Raw genomic sequence first — 20,180 nt, forward strand, 5'->3', positions numbered from 1 at the left:
TTGCGTAACGCCCAAACCCTACCTATGCATAATGTATTCAGCTGAGGTGTTTTAAGGATTTAGGTGGTGGCACAATATAGCATCTTTTACAGGGGAACGCCTCTAGTAGTTGCTGCGAGAGTGAGGTCTAGCCAACACCAACTCGGGATTCCTGGATCGCTGCCCTCCACAAATTCCTATCCAACATCAGATTATTGAGCTCTGCAGTGTTGTCAGCCAAGATGTCGCGCCGCAGAACGTCTACATAGGTGGTTTCCCCTCCTGGCTTTGGCCTGTGTTGGCTCCCATAGGGTCAATTTACTTGCTGCAAGTTCTGGGAACGCCTCTTACACAATACTAAATCCTCAAATTAAGGAAAAAGGGCCCCTGCCGCAAGATGGAGCCCCTAATCTATTTGGTCCATATGCAAATGACCATGGGTCCAGCGGGGCAGGCAGTATTGAACCAACGTAGTCCCTCTACAAGCTCTCAAAGCATTAGCTGACAATGGAGGTGAGGCTCCAGGTCTCTAATTGTTCTGAAATGTCACCTCTGGGTGCTTGGGGACTATAGGCACAATGGCAATACGCTGCTAATTACAAATTGGCTAATTAGGAATATTCGCGCTGCGAGTTGTGCTGCTGCAGGGGACGCAAAGCACATTAAAACCCTTATCTGTCTGCGCAGGTCTTCATGCGGAGGAGTCTTGTTTTGATCATCTGTCAAGTAGACGCATACACTTTCCTTCCCGAAGTAAAGTTCACTTCCATGATGGGCTTCTTTGTGATGGGGCCTGACCCACGGTGTCAATCATCTCGATTATCCCGATCTGTCTGACACAAGCTACGCATCATTCAGACAGACACTATTTGCCCAAGTGATTACCGTGCCCTCCCTGTCACGATATGATCTATTTAGCGTGTAGTGACTACGGCAGGTTTCTATCTCTGTGCACTGCAGCGGTTTATTGGATTACTTTGAGAACACAACAGCGTAATAGAACATCAGCCAATACTTTGTTTATGCCGTGGTCCTCGTTCTGCATAGATGCCAGGACAGGTTTGCCATAATAAATTCAACATTAGCTCCAACGTGGAGAACTTTAGGAAAAGGGTTAGGCACTCATAAACAGAATGCAGCTATTCAATATGTCATTGTCCTGGGTCCTTAACATATAATAACATATTATTTAGAGCTTAGCCTTAGGGGTTGGAGTAATGTGTGTAATGAGATATGCCTGATTTTATAGCACATTGCGCGTGACCTTGTAGATTGACTATTGGTCATCTTGAAGTCAGAGGCCTAATGTAAAATATTTAAAAAATACCATTCCTAACACCGCCGTCCTAAATGTTGATGTCCTCACACACATAGTAAAACGTGTGTGTGTGTGTGTGTGTGTGTGTGTGTGTGTGTGTGTGTGTGTGTGTGCTTCCAGCTGTGTGCCAGTTTGGTGGAGAGGAGCTGGTGGAAGGGGATCAGAAAGCGGTGCGGGACTCCTCTGGGAGGTGTCTGCTGTTTGAATGCAAGGTAAGTCCCTTCAACAATCTGGGAACCGATTCAGTTACAAAATCTTACATCAACACATGAGCGCCGGCGGCTCAGGAGGTACGAGGAACTGGAAGGTTCCCGGTTCGAATTCCCACGGCTCCTGATGAGTCCTGGCTGCATGTCGGAAATGTCTTTGGAGCAAAACACTGAACTATACTAACCACTTCCAATGAGCAGGTTGGTGCACATAAAGCATTTTAAGTTAGGTCTGTCTGTTTGTCTGTTTGTCTGTCTGTCTGTCTGTCTGTCTGTCTGTCTGTCTGTCTGTCTGTCTGTCTGTCTGTCTGTCTGTCTGTCTGTCTGTCTGTCTGTCTGTCTGTCTGTCTTGTTTGTCTCTTTCTTTTAGTTTATCTTTCTGGCACAAGGCCTCAAGGGCACTCAAAGAGAGGCATGGTTGCCCCCATGAATGTAATGCACATTGCATTCTGAATAGCTTTAGAAATAGAAATGCAGACTATTCACCATATCCATGTGCGCAAACACTACACTCCTACATTGATTGAGTCGAGTGAAACTTTTATTTCAGTCCATTGAGACCAAGGTCTCTTTTGCAACGGAGTGCTGCATACAAAACCGGAACATTTATGGCGATACAATTTCTCAGAACATGAATTACACAACCGCATACGTCTTGCAACATTAAATGTACCACTCAAATCTTAAAAGCATTAAATATTACATATCGTCACTGTCGGGTGGAAACCTCATATGTCCAAAATTGTTACTTTTCAGGATTCAAAAACAAAAAAGCTAAAGTAGCAGCTGTAAGCTCAAACCGTGTCGATTCGTGACACATTTCTAGCTTGCAGATCTGCTATCTTTGATGCCTTTGTGTGATGCTGTAGAATGACCAAGTAGAGTACAATGTAAGTAGGACATTTCTCAAATGTCTGAAGTGTAAAATAGGGCTCCAGTGGTTAATGTGTTTTTTGTATTAATAATCAAAATCAGCTGTCAAATAATTGTAGTGGAGTAAAACAAAAAGTACGTAGTGGAGTAAACGTTTTAAGTATCAAAACATGCCCGAAGAAGGTCAGTAGACCGAAAGCTTGCAAAATAAATACTTGATACTGATTGTGCGCAGATCTGAGAAGCACAGAGCTTCCCTTTATTTTTCTCAAGTATCAAAACATGAAAATGTCTCAAGTAAAGTAAAGGGCAAGTACTGTACTTGAGTAAATGTACTTTATACAACTGGTTGTTGTTTGTAACACAGTCCTGTATCTGGTGCAATGATTTGGCAAGTAGCAGCACTTTATAAACAAACTACGTAACATGATAGTTCCTTCTGATATTAAAGGATTGCCACCCTAATTGTATTATACAATAAATTATATTATTATACAATTAAATAGTTATACAATGAGTTTGCAAACCATCTCCCGTAACAAAGCATTATGACATGATACAATGTGACCAGGGAGGCTAAGTAGTGTTTCAGTCAGGACAACTCAAGAATGGATGGAATATATATTGAATATTAAAATGAGCAATATATTTATTATGGTTTGGCGATGAATTGGATCTGCTTTTTTGGTACTGAGATCAAGCGCATCAGTCCCAACCATAGGGACTCCAAATCCCCGTACCTAAACAGCAGATCCAAAACGACAGGTGGTAGCTGGGGTGGAGGAGGGTGAGCAGAAAAAGTTTAAGCAGGCAGCAGTGCAGCAGAATCAGTGTGCAGCAGCAAACCCCTGAGCCACTGCCGCCCCTGTCATTGCTTCGTCATTGACATTGTTGAGCCGTGCACCTTGAGACTTTTGTTTAAACTGGAGTGTTTGCTTCGCAGTGCTTTCTCTTGTTTACAGCAAGCTTGTAGAATTACATTCTACAAGGCCAAAATAAGGACACCATGGATGAAAGTTGCTAAAATATATATTTTCCATCTTGGAGTGCACACAAAGTACTCTAGTTAGTAGTTAATTAAAAAAAGCATTAATTCATTGTTAGATAGTTGTTGCATTAATTATGTGTGGTTGTCACAAAATCCCAAGACACACCTGGAACCTGTCTCCCGGCACAGCCGTGTGAGCACCACTGGCATATGTTACACTTTGCTGCAAACCAAATTACCGTCTGGAATTTAAAATGCATTAACTTCCCATCATTTGTAACACTGTAAACGAACTATCAATCTCGAAGTAATGTTCTAAAAATAAGTCCCTCTGAAGTTATCAAACGACTTATCAAGCAGTCTTGGTTGAACCCCCCCACCACCACGCCGCCATGGCTGCAGCCAGCAGGCAGAGCACAGATCAGAGGCATGACGAACAGCTGTCAGAGCAGGCTCGCCTAGGAGTCTGCAGCGATAACGTGGTGATTGACAGCACAGTCCCATCCCCGGGTCCTTTGATCTGCCTGGGTACCTGCCTGTCATCTACCTGCAGACACAGATGGTCCAGGTGTGGTGCCAAGCAAGGCCAGTCAGACAGCTGTCCGATATACCGTTGTGGTGTTATGATGGAGCCGAGCGAGCGCTGCTGGCTGCACAAACTGCAAGTTGTACATTTCCTGGCGATTGATTAACGGAAATGCGCATTGCCCGCCCTGCCACCTGACAAATGCATCAAGTGGTTAATTGATGCAGAGGACTTGTGATGTAGAATTGGTCATTCTAGACACTATTGGCTAAGCCTCAGGTATCTCTTGATTACCAGGTGAGTTGCTCTGGCTTTCCAAATGCTGACTCAATTAGGAGAAATTGGCCCATTTAAAGACTCATGCAAAGTACAGTGCAGAAGTTAGATTGGAGAATTCAGTGCACACCCTGTTGTCTGTATCACACAGTAGTATTTAGTGATTCTGTCATTTCAGATTTCAGATGGGGGCCATGCTCCTTGGCATGAAACAGTTTGAGAACATACAGTAAGAACAAAGTGCTGTATGGGTTTAAGTGGTTTGTTTGGCTGTATAATCCACCTGCACCACAGCTGTGCCCATAGTCAACTGGGTCTGATCTGATGTTAATGAGTCTGAACTAGCATTAATCCGAGCGCTGTAGCAGAAAAGTTAATTAATGCAAAATGCCAAAGACATGCTGGGAAAGAAGGAACGCCCTAATCAAGTTTTAAACTCTCTCTATAAACATACCCACACCTAACAGACAATTCCACAAGATTGATCCGGGAAGGATTTCAAATCGTTTGCGTTAATTAAGATGAATTATGGAACCGCCGTCTGCATCCTTAAAAGGAAACGACAGGAGAGGGGAATAGAGGCAGGGTTAATTTTGTCACTGTTCGTTGTTCTTTTTTGTAAATGAATGCTGTATTTCATCATACAAGAGTGTCGCACAAAGGTAGTGAAAATAGCCGACCCACAAGCTTGTAGATCCGATCTTGATCGGCTATTTTAAATGTTTTTTTTAAATAACAATAACAAAGGATTTATTTTATTTTTACATATACAAGGTTTCCACCCGACAGCAACGGTTTCTCTGTGTGGTGGTACAATAATAGCACAACAGACCAGTAACTATGTCAAGGTAATTGGCTTGTAATGAACAAGCGGGACAGACACGGAGAGAGGAGGTACAGTAACACAATAGATGGATAATTACATTCAGACAAGACGGAGACGGATCAAATGAAGGACAGCAGTGCACAGACAGGGAGGAAGGAGCTCAGGAGGATTGTGTGGTAGAAGAATTACTCAAGTACCAATCACACAGTATGAAGAATATAACTCATAAGTGCAAACATACTGGAATCAAAAAATATATATACTTCAAGTAAAGTAAAAGTATGAACTTATGCAGAATGTCACATTTAAAAAGTTTTTCTTCAAAGTGCAGTAATTTGGGTTAAAACAATAAGACCGTGAACCCAAGCCCAGACACAAACACAGGAGCAAGAATACATTCTAAAGTGAGTTTGATTGCCAGCCGAGTGAACAAGATGAAAAGGCAAAAGCAGGCAAATAGTCAAACAAAGGATTTGGCTAAAAATGTGAGGCCAAGGTTTAGGCTGGCTGAGCAAGCAAGACAGCTACAGGACAGGAATATCAAAATGAAGAATGAAGAACGTAACGGGCCAGAGTTTATGAAGGCAACTAGATTGCTGAAGAGGTGCATCTGAGGTGGCTAGCCACACCCCCGTCTCTAGTCACCACACGCATGCACACGCATGCACGCACGCATGCGCACACACATTTTGGAAGAGGTATGTAACATTTTTGAAAATAGCCAATCCACAAGCACACACGCTCAAGATTGGCTACAAATAAGTGTGTGTTTCATGCATGTTTTGTATTAATCTCTGTAAATTAACTAATAAAACTCCAAAATAAGACTGTGTGTGTGTGCGTGTGTGTGTGTGCGTGTTCCAGGACAGGACCATGCACCGGGTGGTCCCCAGTGAACCCTGTCCCCAACTCAGCTGTCCTGAGTCTGAACACATCACTGTACCTGGCAGATGCTGCAAGGTCTGCAGAGGTACAGTATGGGACCTATTATTATCATCCATACAGTATGTTGGTCTGCAATGTACTGCAGAGGAGACCTGTACTTACAGTGTCATCCATGCGTTCTTGGGGACAGTGTTGATTTCGTCGACTAAAACTAAGACGAAAAATGTTCGTCGACTACCTTTTTTCACTGACTAAAGTGTCAGTGGCCCACTAAACTAAATGGAAACTAAAACTAAAGCTATGATGACTTAAACCTAGACTAAATATACTGACAATTTCGTCAACAAATAAAAACGAACTAAAATGTTAGGAAGGGACTAGTGGACAAGAGATCCAGTAGTCATTTTACACTTGGTTGCATGCTGAAAATAGCCGATCTACAAGCTCATAACGCGTCGCGCTGTGTAAAAACGTCATTACGACGGCATCAAGGCCCGCCAAAATACATTTTAGTCGACTAAATCACCTGTAGATTAACACTAAAACATTCCAGGTGACTAAAATGTGACTCAAACTAAATGAAAACTATTGAAGAGACTATGACTAAAACTAAAATCTAAATTTGCTGCCAAAAACAACACTGCTTGGGGGGGATCCGATGGTAATTCCGACGGGGAACAACGGTCGGACTAGCGCTCGAACATGCGCTGCTCCCGTGCTTGCGGTTATGGTTAGTTTAGGATTTGAGCGTTATCCGCGTTATGGCGTTATTATGTCAACTTATGTGATCAGTGAAAAAAAAGTCTTGCAGCTCCGTGAGTCTATCATACAGGCGTCTCTGTGCTGTGCTGACTGCAGTGCAGAGAGCGCTCTCTGTTGACAGTTTCGTTTGTGCAGTCATACTAGCCTGTCAGCCCACATGGCTTGATACACCCTAACTGAGGTCATTGATTGGCTAACGTAGGGCCAGATTTCAGGATAAGCCAATCAGAGACAGTCTACAGGGTGGGCGGGCTTACTGGCTGTTGTAAACAGTAACACATTTAGTCACAGAAACCCAAACCCTTGTAACACATACATAGATACTACACAGACAGAAATCGCCGGTAGAACGAAAATCATAATACAGTACGTCAGTACCACACGCAAAAATGGCAAATGCGGATCATGATGACAGCGAGATCGGTTGCTTTGGGAGTTGGAAATTTAAACACTATTTTGAGTACTTGCGACCCAAGGACGACAAAAACATTGAGGTGAAATGTAAATTGTGTGGCGGACATAAAACATTGTCCTCAGCCAAAAAAAGCAACGCAAACCGTGAAAATGTGAAAAGCATCTCAATGTGCTTATTTATTTTATTTATAACTTTACGGTGTAATAAGAGTGTAATTATTTATTTTCTTCATATTGCACTGACAGCACCATTTGTTTAATTGTTTTGAAGGCAAGTTGAGGCTACAATAAAGATGCCTGTCAAAATTCCTGAACATGTTTTATTGTTCCACTACATTTCATATAATGTTAGGAGGGAGTTGTGTTTTCTCTTACTGTGCGACAGAACAAAAAACCTTCTTTTAAATAGTTTTTTATATTATAATTTTTTTAAGTAAAGTAAAGTAGTTACTTTCATAATTTCATGTAAAGTAAAGTAACAAATTACTTTTTTAGATGAGTAACGATAACTATAATGCCTTACTTTTTAAAAGTAACTTCCCCAACACTGGAAGGTAATAAGGAAACACAATTTGCGGGTTGGTTTTAAGAAAAAGTTCTGGAAAGTCCAGCAATGGACTCCAGTCTCACTGTCAAAACAGGACAACGCAAGTATTATACAAACAATGTCTGCACCCCCAGCGTTTCTGAGGAAAGGTCATAGTTGTGGACACTGGCCGAATTAATGTTGGCGGTACAATACGACCTCTCAGCCAACCCCATCACACTGCATCTCTCCATCACTCCGTCCTCCTCTTCTCTGCACTGCTCTCATTCAGTGTTGCCATGTCCGCTTATTATAAGCTTGTTGTTTGTGCTTGTTTCCCAGTGGTTCTTAAACATTTTCATAGCAAGGATCCCCACTCCCCCATCTGAAAATGTTTGTGCCTGGAACCTCCTCACACTGGTCTCATGTGTCCCTGGGCCTCACACTGGTCTCATGTGTCCATGGGCCTCACACTGGTCTCATGTGTCCCTGGGCCTCACACTGGTCTCATGTGTCCATGGGCCTCACACTGGTCTCGTGTGTCCCTGGGCCTCACACTGGTCTCATGTGTCCATGGGCCTCACACTGGTCTCGTGTGTCCCTGGGCCTCACACTGGTCTCATGTGTCCCTGGGCCTCACACTGGTCTCATGTGTCCCTGGGCCTCACACTGGTCTCATGTGTCCCTGGGCCTCACACTGGTCTCATGTGTCCATGGGCCTCACACTGGTCTCATGTGTCCCTGGGCCTCACACTGGTCTCATGTGTCCCTGGGCCTCACACTGGTCTCATGTGTCCCTGGGCCTCACACTGGTCTCATGTGTCCATGGGCCTCACACTGGTCTCATGTGTCCATGGGCCTCACACTGGTCTCATGTGTCCCTGTGCAGGTCATGACTTCTGTGCCGAGGGCCACGGCTGTGCGGAGCACTCTAACTGCGTTAACCTGGAGGCCGGGGACTGCTGCGTCTGCAAGGATGGCTTCCGCCCACTGAGGGACGATAACGCTTACTGTGAAGGTAAGCCGTGTTTCTGAACCCATAAACCTTGGCTTTTTGAGCTTGTCCTTCAGGAGTTGCTGAATGTGTGAATAGTGCGGTACAGTTCATTATTGAATGTCAATGTGTGTGCACTCTTTTATATCGTTGCTGTCGGGCAGAAACCTTTTCTCCTCCATATTCAAACTTGTGTGTGTTTCTTTTTTGAAAATGAATGCCCTACTTGATACTACGTACACGTACAGCTTCACATAAAAAAAATAGGAACAATAACATCCGCAATTTATTTTGCACTGTGCGACACAGTCAGATGTCCGGGATGCTAAGCTAACATCCTATGTGTGTCCCTGGGTCTGTCCCTGGCTGGCTGGGTTGTCCGAGTATGAAAATAGTTTTTGGTTGGTTTTCACAACCAAGTGTCACTGTTGTGCAGCCTAACACACACACACACACACACACACACACACACACACACACACATATTTACTGTATATGATGATGTGGGGTGTTACAGTGACAGTACAGTACAGTAGAGGGACCCCCACACGGAAACTCTGTAATTTCTCAACTATTCCAGAGGCTCGCCGGAACCGGGCGAGCACCCTGGCCGTGTTCCTGTGGGTCTGGAACTTCCGGGGACCCTCCGGGGACCCCCACACGGAGTTGCACCACTCACTTCACTCGGGTGTAAATCAGGCTTAAGTGGGCACCTTTTTTTGCCACTCTCCTAGTTTCTTATGAAATGACGCCTCTAATGGACTGGTAGGAACGAAGGAGTGATATTTCACAAGTGGAGGGCCATTTTAAGAGGTGCAGTTCATCACCAGTTTAGGCATTCATTACTATCTCCACTGTATTCTCCACTAGACCACGTGTGATTGATCGTCGTCGTGCTGTTGTCTTATGAGAACAGATGATGTTTTACTAGATTACTATTGGGAACTCCTCCACTTTAGATGATTGGAAAACCCGTATTGATGCTCAACAAAAGCTGTTAATTTCACACGGCTTTCTATTTGCCGAGCTGTGAGACAAAGTGCTTCAGCAGAAACTCTCCTCTTATACAGTATAACCGGTGTGATTATTACAAGTCGTTTTGCCAATAGCTTTTATCGTGAGAGGAAGTTACTCTAGATACATCCTTCTGCCAGCCAATCAAAGTTACTATAGATATGACATCCCTCTACCATCCAATCAAATAGATAGGACATCCCTCTGCCATCCAATCAAAGTTACTGTAGATACAACATTCCTCTGCTATCCAATCAAATAGATAAGACGTGTGTTTGTGTGCAATACATGGATGTGTGCATGCCCTTGTGTGTGTGAATGCAGGCTTGTGTGCGTTTGTGCGTGTGAGTGTGCACAAGTTTGATCAGATCGTCTGTATGCCTTCTATAGGCCTACAGTATATACATGTGTTCTTGGCCCACTTTGTTCCCACGTGCATCCGCTCACTTTCTTTTCTGTCAAGAGGAGGGCAATATTTGTATCTACCGCACACATTTATCGGTTGTAATGAGTAAAAATCCTACGTGAACCGCCCCCCTTTCCATCGTCTATTATTAACATGTGGATTATAGGAACAGCTGGTCTGATAATTGCTCTTAAGAGAATCTGCATAATTGAAGACGCTATTACTGTACGTGGACTGGGAGGAAAGCAGAGGGATGCTGCAGCGCTGACACTACAGCCAGGCAGTGGCGTGCATTTAGAGGGGCAGGTGCTCAAGTGAAACAAAAGGGCACCTTGTGCAGCGCGTGGAACCGGCCGGTTGCATTAATAGTGTGAGATTTATAGATTTTGGGGCCTAAATAATATATTAGAAGCTTTTAAATACTGTACAGTGTACACTGTGCACGCCACTGCCGCCAGTGTTGCCATGTGTGCTATATTGAATATATAGCAAACATGGGGGGGGAGGGGGGGCGCGTCTTGTTTCTGTATAGTTGCTTATTTGGGCTTGCTAGTGTTGTTCAAACAACGTTTTCATTTCAAGGACCCCCAAATAAATATATTTAGCTGTGGACCCCCATCTGAAAATATTTGTGTTGTTCATAAAGATTGGTGTTGTATCATGAAGATTTGTGTCGTTTCAAAAATATTCCACATTTTTCTACAAGCTCATATCAGTTTATTTTCAAATAGTAGATGCATGTAGATTTTATGTGCTCTATAGTGGCCTATAGTCGCTTTTTGGGGCTTATTTTCATAGACCCGGTTGTTCATTTCTCACACAAAATATGTCACTGTTTACCGTAGCTTCACCCACTACAATAAGGTCATGTTTATTCATGTGTAAAAACCATATCCAGCTATTACTTTGACCTTCAGTGCCTCTCTGGATTCATCCGTCCAAATGATGTTAACCACCCATTTACACTGAGGGGTCAGAGGTAAAAATGCTAATTGGATTATTTTGTTTTGTTATTTGCGTCATCGTGTCAAGGCTGGACTTATCCGGGGCCTCCTCACATTCATCAAACATGAGCTGTCTGACCATAATGAGAACAAAGCACTGTGGGATTTAGTGTTCAAGGTTTTCTCATTTGTATCAGTTTATTTATTTATTGTTGGGAGCAGGACTCATAGCTTATAATAGCTCATCAACATACTCATCATGGGGAAACAAATGATGTGTCTACACACGTCGTATAAATTACGTGTGTCAGAATGTGTTAGTTTGTATCCGTTGACACAAAATATTGATAAATGAGCCTCATGGTTTGTAACGTGTCCTGTGTTGGGTTAGATCCCATATTAAAGATTGTGTTTTCCTAAATTAGCGTAGTTTCTTTTTGTTTGGTGATTATCTTTGCAACAGCTGTGTTTACTGAATATAATTTCAGCAGTTTGTGGTCAAAGAAATGCTGCAGGTGACTGACAGAGTAAAACCCATTGCATTATAATGCCCCCTATACAAATACAAATAAAAAACTAAAGTAGCCTATAATGTATCAGGTCTGGGTATACAATGTAATGACAGCCGATAAAAAAAAGACTCCTGTAGTGTGAAATACATCGATCTGAAGACTCGCCGACAACTTTAAAACTTTTACAGCCTTTGGGAGCCATAAGTGTGAAAGTAAGCACTGACTGACAGACAGACTTCAACTTTCAACACACACACCACTACAGACAGACCAGCACTATACCCATCTCAACAGTAGCCACGAAATTGGATGGCGTGCGCATGTGCGTGCGTGTCCATTCCAGAGAACCTCAATTTGCTGATGCTGTTCTCAAAGGCAATTGATTTTTTTTTCTCTGTCTCTCTCTCTCTCTCTCTTCTGTCTCTGGAAATCACTTACTCTTGGAGTGTTTGTGTGTTCTCTAAGAAATAAAGGAAAAAAAGGCCAGTGCCGTGCCGCCGAAATAGTTGTAGTGCAGATCCCATGGGGAGGGCGTGAGTGAATGTTATTATTCTTGTAATAGACTGAACCAGAAGACACAAGCATTTAGTGGTTGAGAAGGCAGGTGTTTTGCGGGACAGATGATTGAAAGTGGCTACTTTCGATTCTCTGGGAGTTTTCAATGCAATATAGTATCGGAGAGATGAGATGAGAAAGTCCCAACTCACAGGCAATGTATAGAACACAGTTGGGAGAGCATACAATAGTAATGATGTACTTGTGAAGTTCAAGCTAGTGTAGTGTTCGCTCTCAGATGAGTTCTTGTTTGCTCCCACGTTCTGTGTACAAATGTGTGTTTTGCACCTATGCATATGCCTATTGTATATGTTACATACACATGCTGTAGTATACATGTGTGTATATATATATATATATATATGTGTGTGTGTGTGTGTGTGTGTGTGTGTGTGTGTGTGTGTGTGTGTGTGTGTGTGTGTGTGTGTGTGTGTGTGTGTGTGTGTGTGTGTGTGTGTGTGTGTGTGTGTGTGTGTGTGTGTGTGTGTGTGTGTGTGTTAACCCTGGCTTCACTATTTTGTGCAAATTTGTCAATCTGTCAATGTTTGAATTTTCTAATAAACAAACATTGAGGAAAATAGTTCACACATCATGATGGGGCACGTTTTGAGCTGGGAGATCGGGCCATATTCGCTGTACAAAGAATTGTACAGGCCTTTAAGTGGTGGAGAAAATGTCCTCTACCTCTGTTACAAATTGAATGTCGACTACGCCTATATATGTCCCCTAGCATACATGCACATAAAGTATACATATTGTACACGCATTGCACATGCTGCATTCTCCGGGACAACTGTCATACACATCAAGATAAACACAGCCACGGGCAGAGACACATACTAGCTCTTTAAAACACTCGCAGGTTAGAGATGAGCTCAGAATAGACCATGAGATCACTACTGTGTAAATCTTTCATACAAGCAGCAGAAGGCCGAGCTCAGGGGGATACTAACCCCACGCACACACACACACACACACACACACACACACACACACACACACGAGCACGACACACAAATACAGAACTGTGGTTTTTGAAGTATGGCTCTGTTCTCTCAAACCGCAGAAGAATGTCCTCCTTCTTGAGGTGCCGTGCCCATGCGGTTTAGTTTTCCTACACAGGTGTGTGTGTGTGTGTGTGTGTGTGGGAGGGGCATAGGTCGTGGCGCTCAACCTCTGTCCCACTTGAAAACCGTGGAAGCTTTCGCGGTCCACCCATCTGACCACTTAACACTGACTTCAAGTACCTGTTATCGCTACCAAAATATCAAGGTTCCCAGGTTGGGACAGTGCCAAGCAGATGGCCATGCTGTGGCACATTGTGTGATTGTCCCTGAATGGAACAATCGCTACAGTTCAACATGTTACAATGATACCATTACTCATCTCCACTATACTATGTTGTAGTGTACTGTCGGGTTAGTCCATAAAAGGCTCTTTACAACGCTATAAGCTCTGTAGTATTTTATTTGCAACCGCACAATAATATAACGTAACACAGTGGTATCAGTGTCAACAAACTTCCTTAGTATCCGCTGCCCGCGTCAACATGCACTGACGTCACATCCGTTTTGCATACAGTATCATGCATTCATATACCACATGTACCACCAGCAACACAGAGACACTGCCAAATGTCCTACTTTTAAAGCATTTCCTTTCGGCCACTGGAAAACAATGTAGACTTGGGTGTTTTTTTTAACAGTACATTCTTACATCATAGCAGCATGCATAATATATCTTTTTTAGTTTTTATAGATTTGGTCTTCATTTCTTACACACCTGGCATAAATTACAGACTACTTTCATTTAGCCTGGTAAAACATTGCAGTCATGTGAATTCACATCATTGTGTCTTCTGCAGACCGGTCTGGCCCATAGAGTTTTAAAGGATGGAGGGTGGACTGCCCCGCCCCCAGCAATTAATTTCAATGGAAGTTGCTCAGTGGCGTTTTGAAGCACCCGGAAGAACGCTCTACTTCTGCATTTGCCAACCAAATTTTGGTGGTCAAAAGTGCGAATGAGCGCGCAATGTTAAACCCCAGCGGCGCGGGGTTTCCTCGTGCTAAATGCAGGGGCCCGCCTGCAGTTCCAGCTCTTCTGACCACTGCGTCTCGCGGCTTCCAGCCTTTCTGGGGGCTTGATCTGGCCCCAAGTGCAGAAACCAAAAAGTGGACGCTGATTGGCTCATCTTCCCCTTTCTGCAAAACGCCCACGCAGCTCTTGGGGCCGGGAATATTTTCCAGAAGAGACACAACATGTTAATTTGAATCCACACGACTGGGATACAGTTTACCAGGCTAACTTTCATTACCGATTTCTTTATTAATGATAATGCTTGGCTGCCAAGGCGGATGCGAGCAGATTACTACTTGCCAAAATGTGAGAAGGAAAAGCTAATACAGTAGCATTAGCACACAATGTCTTATATCTTTCTCCAGAAGCGTTTATATTCTAATCTTGATGCACCGTCAAATCTGAAATGAGACGTGAACCTCGGATGTCTGATCAACACCACAGACAGCGCCATAGTTACAGAGAAAGATCGCCATTAAAACAGTTGTCTTGGATGCGCTCGCAGGTTTCGTGCGGGCGGGGGTGAGCAAGGGGTTGCCTAGCAACCGGGCCTCTTTTTAGCGAAACCATTTCATATTGATATAAAGCAATCAAAGACGCGATATCAAGTCTTCGGCAGCCTATACGGGTCTTAATTAAAAGACGCAATATCGCATTTTTGGCAGCCAATGTGTTGCTAATTAGCCGTGTAATAAGCTGTGTAATATATCACCCTTCAGGGTGATAAAGACCTCTCTACTTTTCTTTGGGGTCCAAATCACCCATTTCTCAATAATGAGTATGACTCTGTTGGTTATCTCTTGGTTAATGGTCTATCCTAATTTGCACATTTGAGTCGCTGTTCATTTTGTATCAAGTATCCCTTTGCATCAAGGATAATTATATTTAAATGTAGAAGGCTGCAATAACCATTCAAATATGTGCAGTGGTAACCTTTTTTTGATTCATGCATGAGGAAGGCCTGTGGCCCAAAACTTCTGTATGAACTACCGCTGGGGAAGAAGCTGTAATTTTGTGCCGTGGGCAGAAGTGACCCATCTTCTTTGCTTATTTTGCGGAATTTCTCAGGCACTACTCAGCCACATTATGGCGTGGAATGTTGGCAGGGAATGTGTTTTAAAATGTATCATTACATCACCCCTAGTCTATAGTATGACATTGTCTTTTAGTCAAGGTGTTAAACTCCTGGCATTGCAGCTGTATTCTTGTTCACATCATTATCTGGTTTGTTCTCTCTGTCTCCCTTCTGCAGTCTGTGCTACATGCTGGCCTTGTGCAACCTCAGGCCTCGGCCTATTGGCCTCTGGCTCTGGCTCTCTCTCTCTCTCTCTCTCTCTCTCTCTCTCTCTCTCTCTCTCTCTCTCTCTCTCTCTCTCTCTCTCTCTCTCGCTCTCTCTTTTGCAAGAGAGAGTTGGTTTATAAGGTTAGCTGAGGACACACACACACACACACGCACGCACACACGCACGCACGCACGCACACACACACACACACACACACACACACACACACACACACACACACACACTTGAAATGTTTATTTATGTCCACATAAAGTACAGGAATACCTTGTACAAAGGACATAAACACTGCCAGTGCAGTTTGACAATAGAAGAGCAGCCAGTTATACAGTACAGCTGACATGTCGGACACAGAGCACCAGACATAAATCATGGATAAAGGAAACAACGCCTCCTTCCTATAATGGCTGAAACTGAACAGTACCTCGCTAACTGCTTGGCTCTCCTTTTGGAAAGGCCGGCCCGGCCATTTGTAAGCCCCTCACAACCAACTTGTGCCCTATAGGCTGCCAAAGATAAAACTAAAAGTTTACATCTGTATCTGTATCAGGGGTGTTAGCTGAAATGTTAGAGAACACAGACTCATCATTCACACAGGTTAAACATCCTCGGCTTCACAGTAGAATGCTTATAAAGCATGATGGAGGACCTGGAAATGGAAGAGATGTCTTTCGATATCAAATCCACTATTCTGTCATGCCTACTTATGTAGAGGCCCCTGTAAACAACCATTTAAGATGTGGGACATGGTTTCAGCTATTTGTTCATGGCCATGATGAATACAGTGAGGAGCATGATTGCCTGGAAACCAGATGGAGAGATTAAGTTTAGAAGGTAGAACCTGTAATCTCGCTTTCATAGTAAAAACAACAATGCACTCATCAATGGCAACATTTTTTAACACAGAGTGAGAGACAGAATGGTCTGCAGCAGGAAGACATGCAGTCTTTCCTTGCAATCTCAACTCAGTCCAATGTTGTCGCTGTCTTTGTTGTTGTGCCCATAGGAGGCGACCTCGGGCATTAGTCAGTGGAAGTTGATGCTCCGCTCCACACACAATCATAGTCGCTCTGACAGAGATACTGGGGTCAGATATCTCTCTCTCTCACTCACACACACTCACACACACACACACACAAATAAATATAATGACATGCCATTTTCTCTCTGCCTGCTGTCTGACTCATGTCTATTTCAGACAGTTGCTGAGGCCAGTGATCAAGTGCTTGACCACTCTGCTAGCTGCACTGCCACAACCACCTGCCCCCCCCCCCCCCATTAAAGAGCATGTTTCTTTAACGATCAAGCAGTTTACTTTAGACTTCAAATTCATCGGTATCACTGAATGAATACTTATTTTTAAAGGATTCTTTGTATTAACGTTTATACAATGATTAAAATATATGTATTGTATTATGTGTGTGCTCACAGCCCACCACTGCATGGTCCCCAGCCCACAGGTTGGAAATAGCTACTGTACTGTAGTACAGTATACAGTAGGACCACCTGTAACAGTGTACTGTTCCAGGTGGTCCCCAGCTAAATGGACCCTTATAGATCTTTAAGAGTGTAAAATAAATCTTTTTAGCGAGAATCGACCTCGCTCTAAAGGGCGAGATGCGTAAAATGTATGCTAATTAGTAAGGCCAGGTGGGGCCTCGGGCCAGCCCAGTTAGGGCCCAGGTAGGGTCGGGCCTTCATTTTCGGGCTTGTTGAGAACTTTAAAGTTTTCGCCGGCTGCTGTGCGCGGCTGTGCTAATGACTCTGGGGCGGGTCTAGAGTTTGAATGGACGACATCGTAGAGGAAGGACAGGTGGGGAAGGATCAACATATGGAATGTCAGAACAGGTCATCTCCATATACAGTACATACCGGTATGGAGATCTAAGGTTTTGATGAGGTCAGATCAACATGGTGTCCGTGAGGTCAGGTGTACAGTAGAGTTGCTGGCCGGCTCCATTATGCAGATCTAGAGTGATGATCCAGTCTTCTCCATGCATTGCTATGCAGGGTTTGATGAGGACATATATGGAACGTGTCACGAGGCGTGAAGGACTGACTGACACGAAGCGTGCCTGACATGAAACGCAGGTTTTCATAGTAAATAGCCAATCTACAAGTCCACAACGTGTCGCGCTGCGACGGCATCAAGGCCCGGCAAAATACATTTTAGTCCCCTAAATCAACTGTAGATTTAGTCGACTAAAATCTTGATATTTAGGCCACTAAAACTAGACCCACACTAAAACATTCCAGGTGACTAAAATGTAACTAAAACTAAGTGAACACTATTCAAGATACTATGACTAAAAGTAAAATCAAAATTTGCTGCCAAAAACAACACTTTTGGCCGACTCGGCTGTAAATAAAGCTTGTTTTGATTATAATCGGAATCTTGGATTAGATTCTGAGATAAAAAAAAATAAAAAGTAAATACATGGACGTCTAGGGCATCTTGAATCATTATGTAGCTTATGACCGGGATCTATCATAAACCACTATAAAGAACGTAGAACGTAAATATACGTCTTAGGCACGGTAGCGTTGGATTCGAAGGGACATATACATGTGCGTCTTATGCAGTCAATGTGTTAATTTACAAGAAGACTTACAAGAAGTCTACACAATGAGAATGTAGAATTGTTACTTTGATCGTTTGCTTGTTACCACTCCTATGGTACCACACATCAACACAGCATGCGTCCATAAATAATGGACCTTGATATGAAAAGGGTTGAAAACCATTCCTGAAGGAGAAAGAGGAATCTGTTCTGCTGCAGGCCGTGCTACTCTCTGTAACCCCCCCCCCCCCCCCTCTCTCTCTTTGCTATATATCTTTAACCTGTGCAGTGTGCAATGTGCACCTGTCAACGTGGGTGGCTGCAGGCATCGCAGCTTTATCTCATCGTTTCCAGCTGCCTCATCTTTGTTCTTTACTTTCCCGGCATTTTCTTTGTGTAAAGAGCAAACCTTTTTGCTTGTTTTCTACATGGCCTTTGCATGTTCTTGTCTTTGTTCTGCCTCGCAAGGCTGGGTGGTGATAGGATGGAGACCCCCGCGGTCACGGTCAAGTGGCAGTGTCATCTCTTGCTCGCTTTAAGCACACTTGCATGTCGTCGCAGAAACCTCTTATCTCCATATTTAAACTTTGTGTTGTTAGGGCCGGGCCTTCATTTTCGGGCCTGTCGGGCTGCACTAATAACTATGGGGCAGGCCCGTCTAGAGTTTGAATGGACAGGTGGGACTGTTGATAACTCTAGTTTTCGCCGACTGCCGGGCGCGGATGCACTAATAACTTTGAGGAAGCCCCGTCTAGAGTTTGAAATTTGAATTGACAAAGTCAAAAGGGAGACATCGAAGAAGAAGGATGGATCGTTCGGTCGCAATGAATGGAATTGCATTTCCTTCCTTTCCTGAAAATTAACTGTTTTGGACATGCAAGGTTTCCACCGGACAGCGACTATGTGTGTATAACTTGGTGTCAGTGAGGCAGCGGATCACGCACTGCAACGCTGTGTGGGCCATCATAGACACTGGCGCTCTCATGGATGTCACACGGTGGAGACCGGCTAAATGGCAAGCACTGAACGATGTTGTCTGTTCTCTAAATCCAATCACTGCTCGCATGACCCCGGGGAAACACAATAGACACACACACACACACACACACACACGCACGCACGTGCACATGCACATGCACACACACTCACTCTCTCTCACATTTGGCCCTCAGAAGTATATACGTCTACACACACAGCCCTCAGAAGTATATAAGTGTGTGCACGCACACGCGCGCAAGCGCACGCGCGCACACACACACACACACACACACACACACACACACACACTCTCTCACCTCTGTAGCCCCTGCAGAAATGTCACCTAAGCAGAGACCAATCCTATCTTTTTTCACAAAGACAATCACCTCCAGTGTGAATAACACAGTCTTTCAAATGTCACATGAGACAGTGGTCCCCTCTCTACTTCATATTGGTGTCACATAGGCACCTGCGTCCCCTCTGCTTCGGCTGTTTGTTCAGACCTCTTGGCCTGCAGCCTGGTCTTGGTCACAGAGCCTCGGATGATTGATGAAGATGTACTATCGATTCAGCCAGGACAAAGTATACTCAATCCCAGTATTTTTGAGTCAAAGTATAGATACTACCAGGTCAAATATCACTCGACTACAAGTGAAAGTTGCTCACTTTTGTCCCCACACGACACACGTCTCAAGATTTGCCATTGACAATGAAAGGGGAATCCCGGTCAAATGTCCGCTAAATCTTGTCCCCGCCCGTCTCAATATTTTCCATTGACAATGAACGGAGAAATTATGTCAGAATTCCGCTAAATATGACGTAAATTAAACATCAACACACCCATTGACATTGAAGGGAAAACGTACGTCATATGTAAATGATCAAATCGGCTAACCAATCACATTTTGTTGGGAGCACTTGACAATAACTGGGACCACCTTATGTACCTTATGTAGCAATGTCTAGAAATGTAGTTGAGTCAAAAGTAGAGTGAAAGTAAAGATACTCAAAATAATTTCACTGAGTATAAGAAGTACTCAAGTAAAGTGGTTACTGTCCACCATGTGTCAAGCCTTTGTCTTGTCAGAGAGCGATGGATGATTGATGGAGATGTCCTATTGAGTCAACACTATGCCAGCATATCCACCACAGGCAGACTGAGAGTCTCCCTCACTGCCATAATGTTGTGGCTGGTGGTTTAACTTGATGCTATACATGCAGTGTTAGACCAGGCTGATGGTTTAACTTGATGCTACA

The 20,180-nt window shown here is 43.7% G+C and overlaps 1 protein-coding gene across 1 annotated transcript in view; it reads left to right on the forward strand.

The window, feature by feature from the left end:
* The window catches only part of nell2a (neural EGFL like 2a), a 167,530-nt gene that overhangs the window by 49,681 nt on the left and 97,669 nt on the right, over positions 1–20,180 (forward strand). The window contains exons 10-12 of the mRNA XM_080760945.1: positions 1,418–1,509; positions 5,860–5,965; positions 8,472–8,600. Coding sequence (XP_080617071.1) covers positions 1,418–1,509; positions 5,860–5,965; positions 8,472–8,600 — 327 coding nt within the window. The remainder of the gene's footprint in view (positions 1–1,417; positions 1,510–5,859; positions 5,966–8,471; positions 8,601–20,180) is intronic.

This window comes from Protomyctophum bolini (assembly GCF_963924005.1).
Source record: "Protomyctophum bolini genome assembly, chromosome: 4".
In the NCBI taxonomy this organism is placed as follows: Eukaryota; Metazoa; Chordata; class Actinopteri; order Myctophiformes; family Myctophidae; genus Protomyctophum; species Protomyctophum bolini.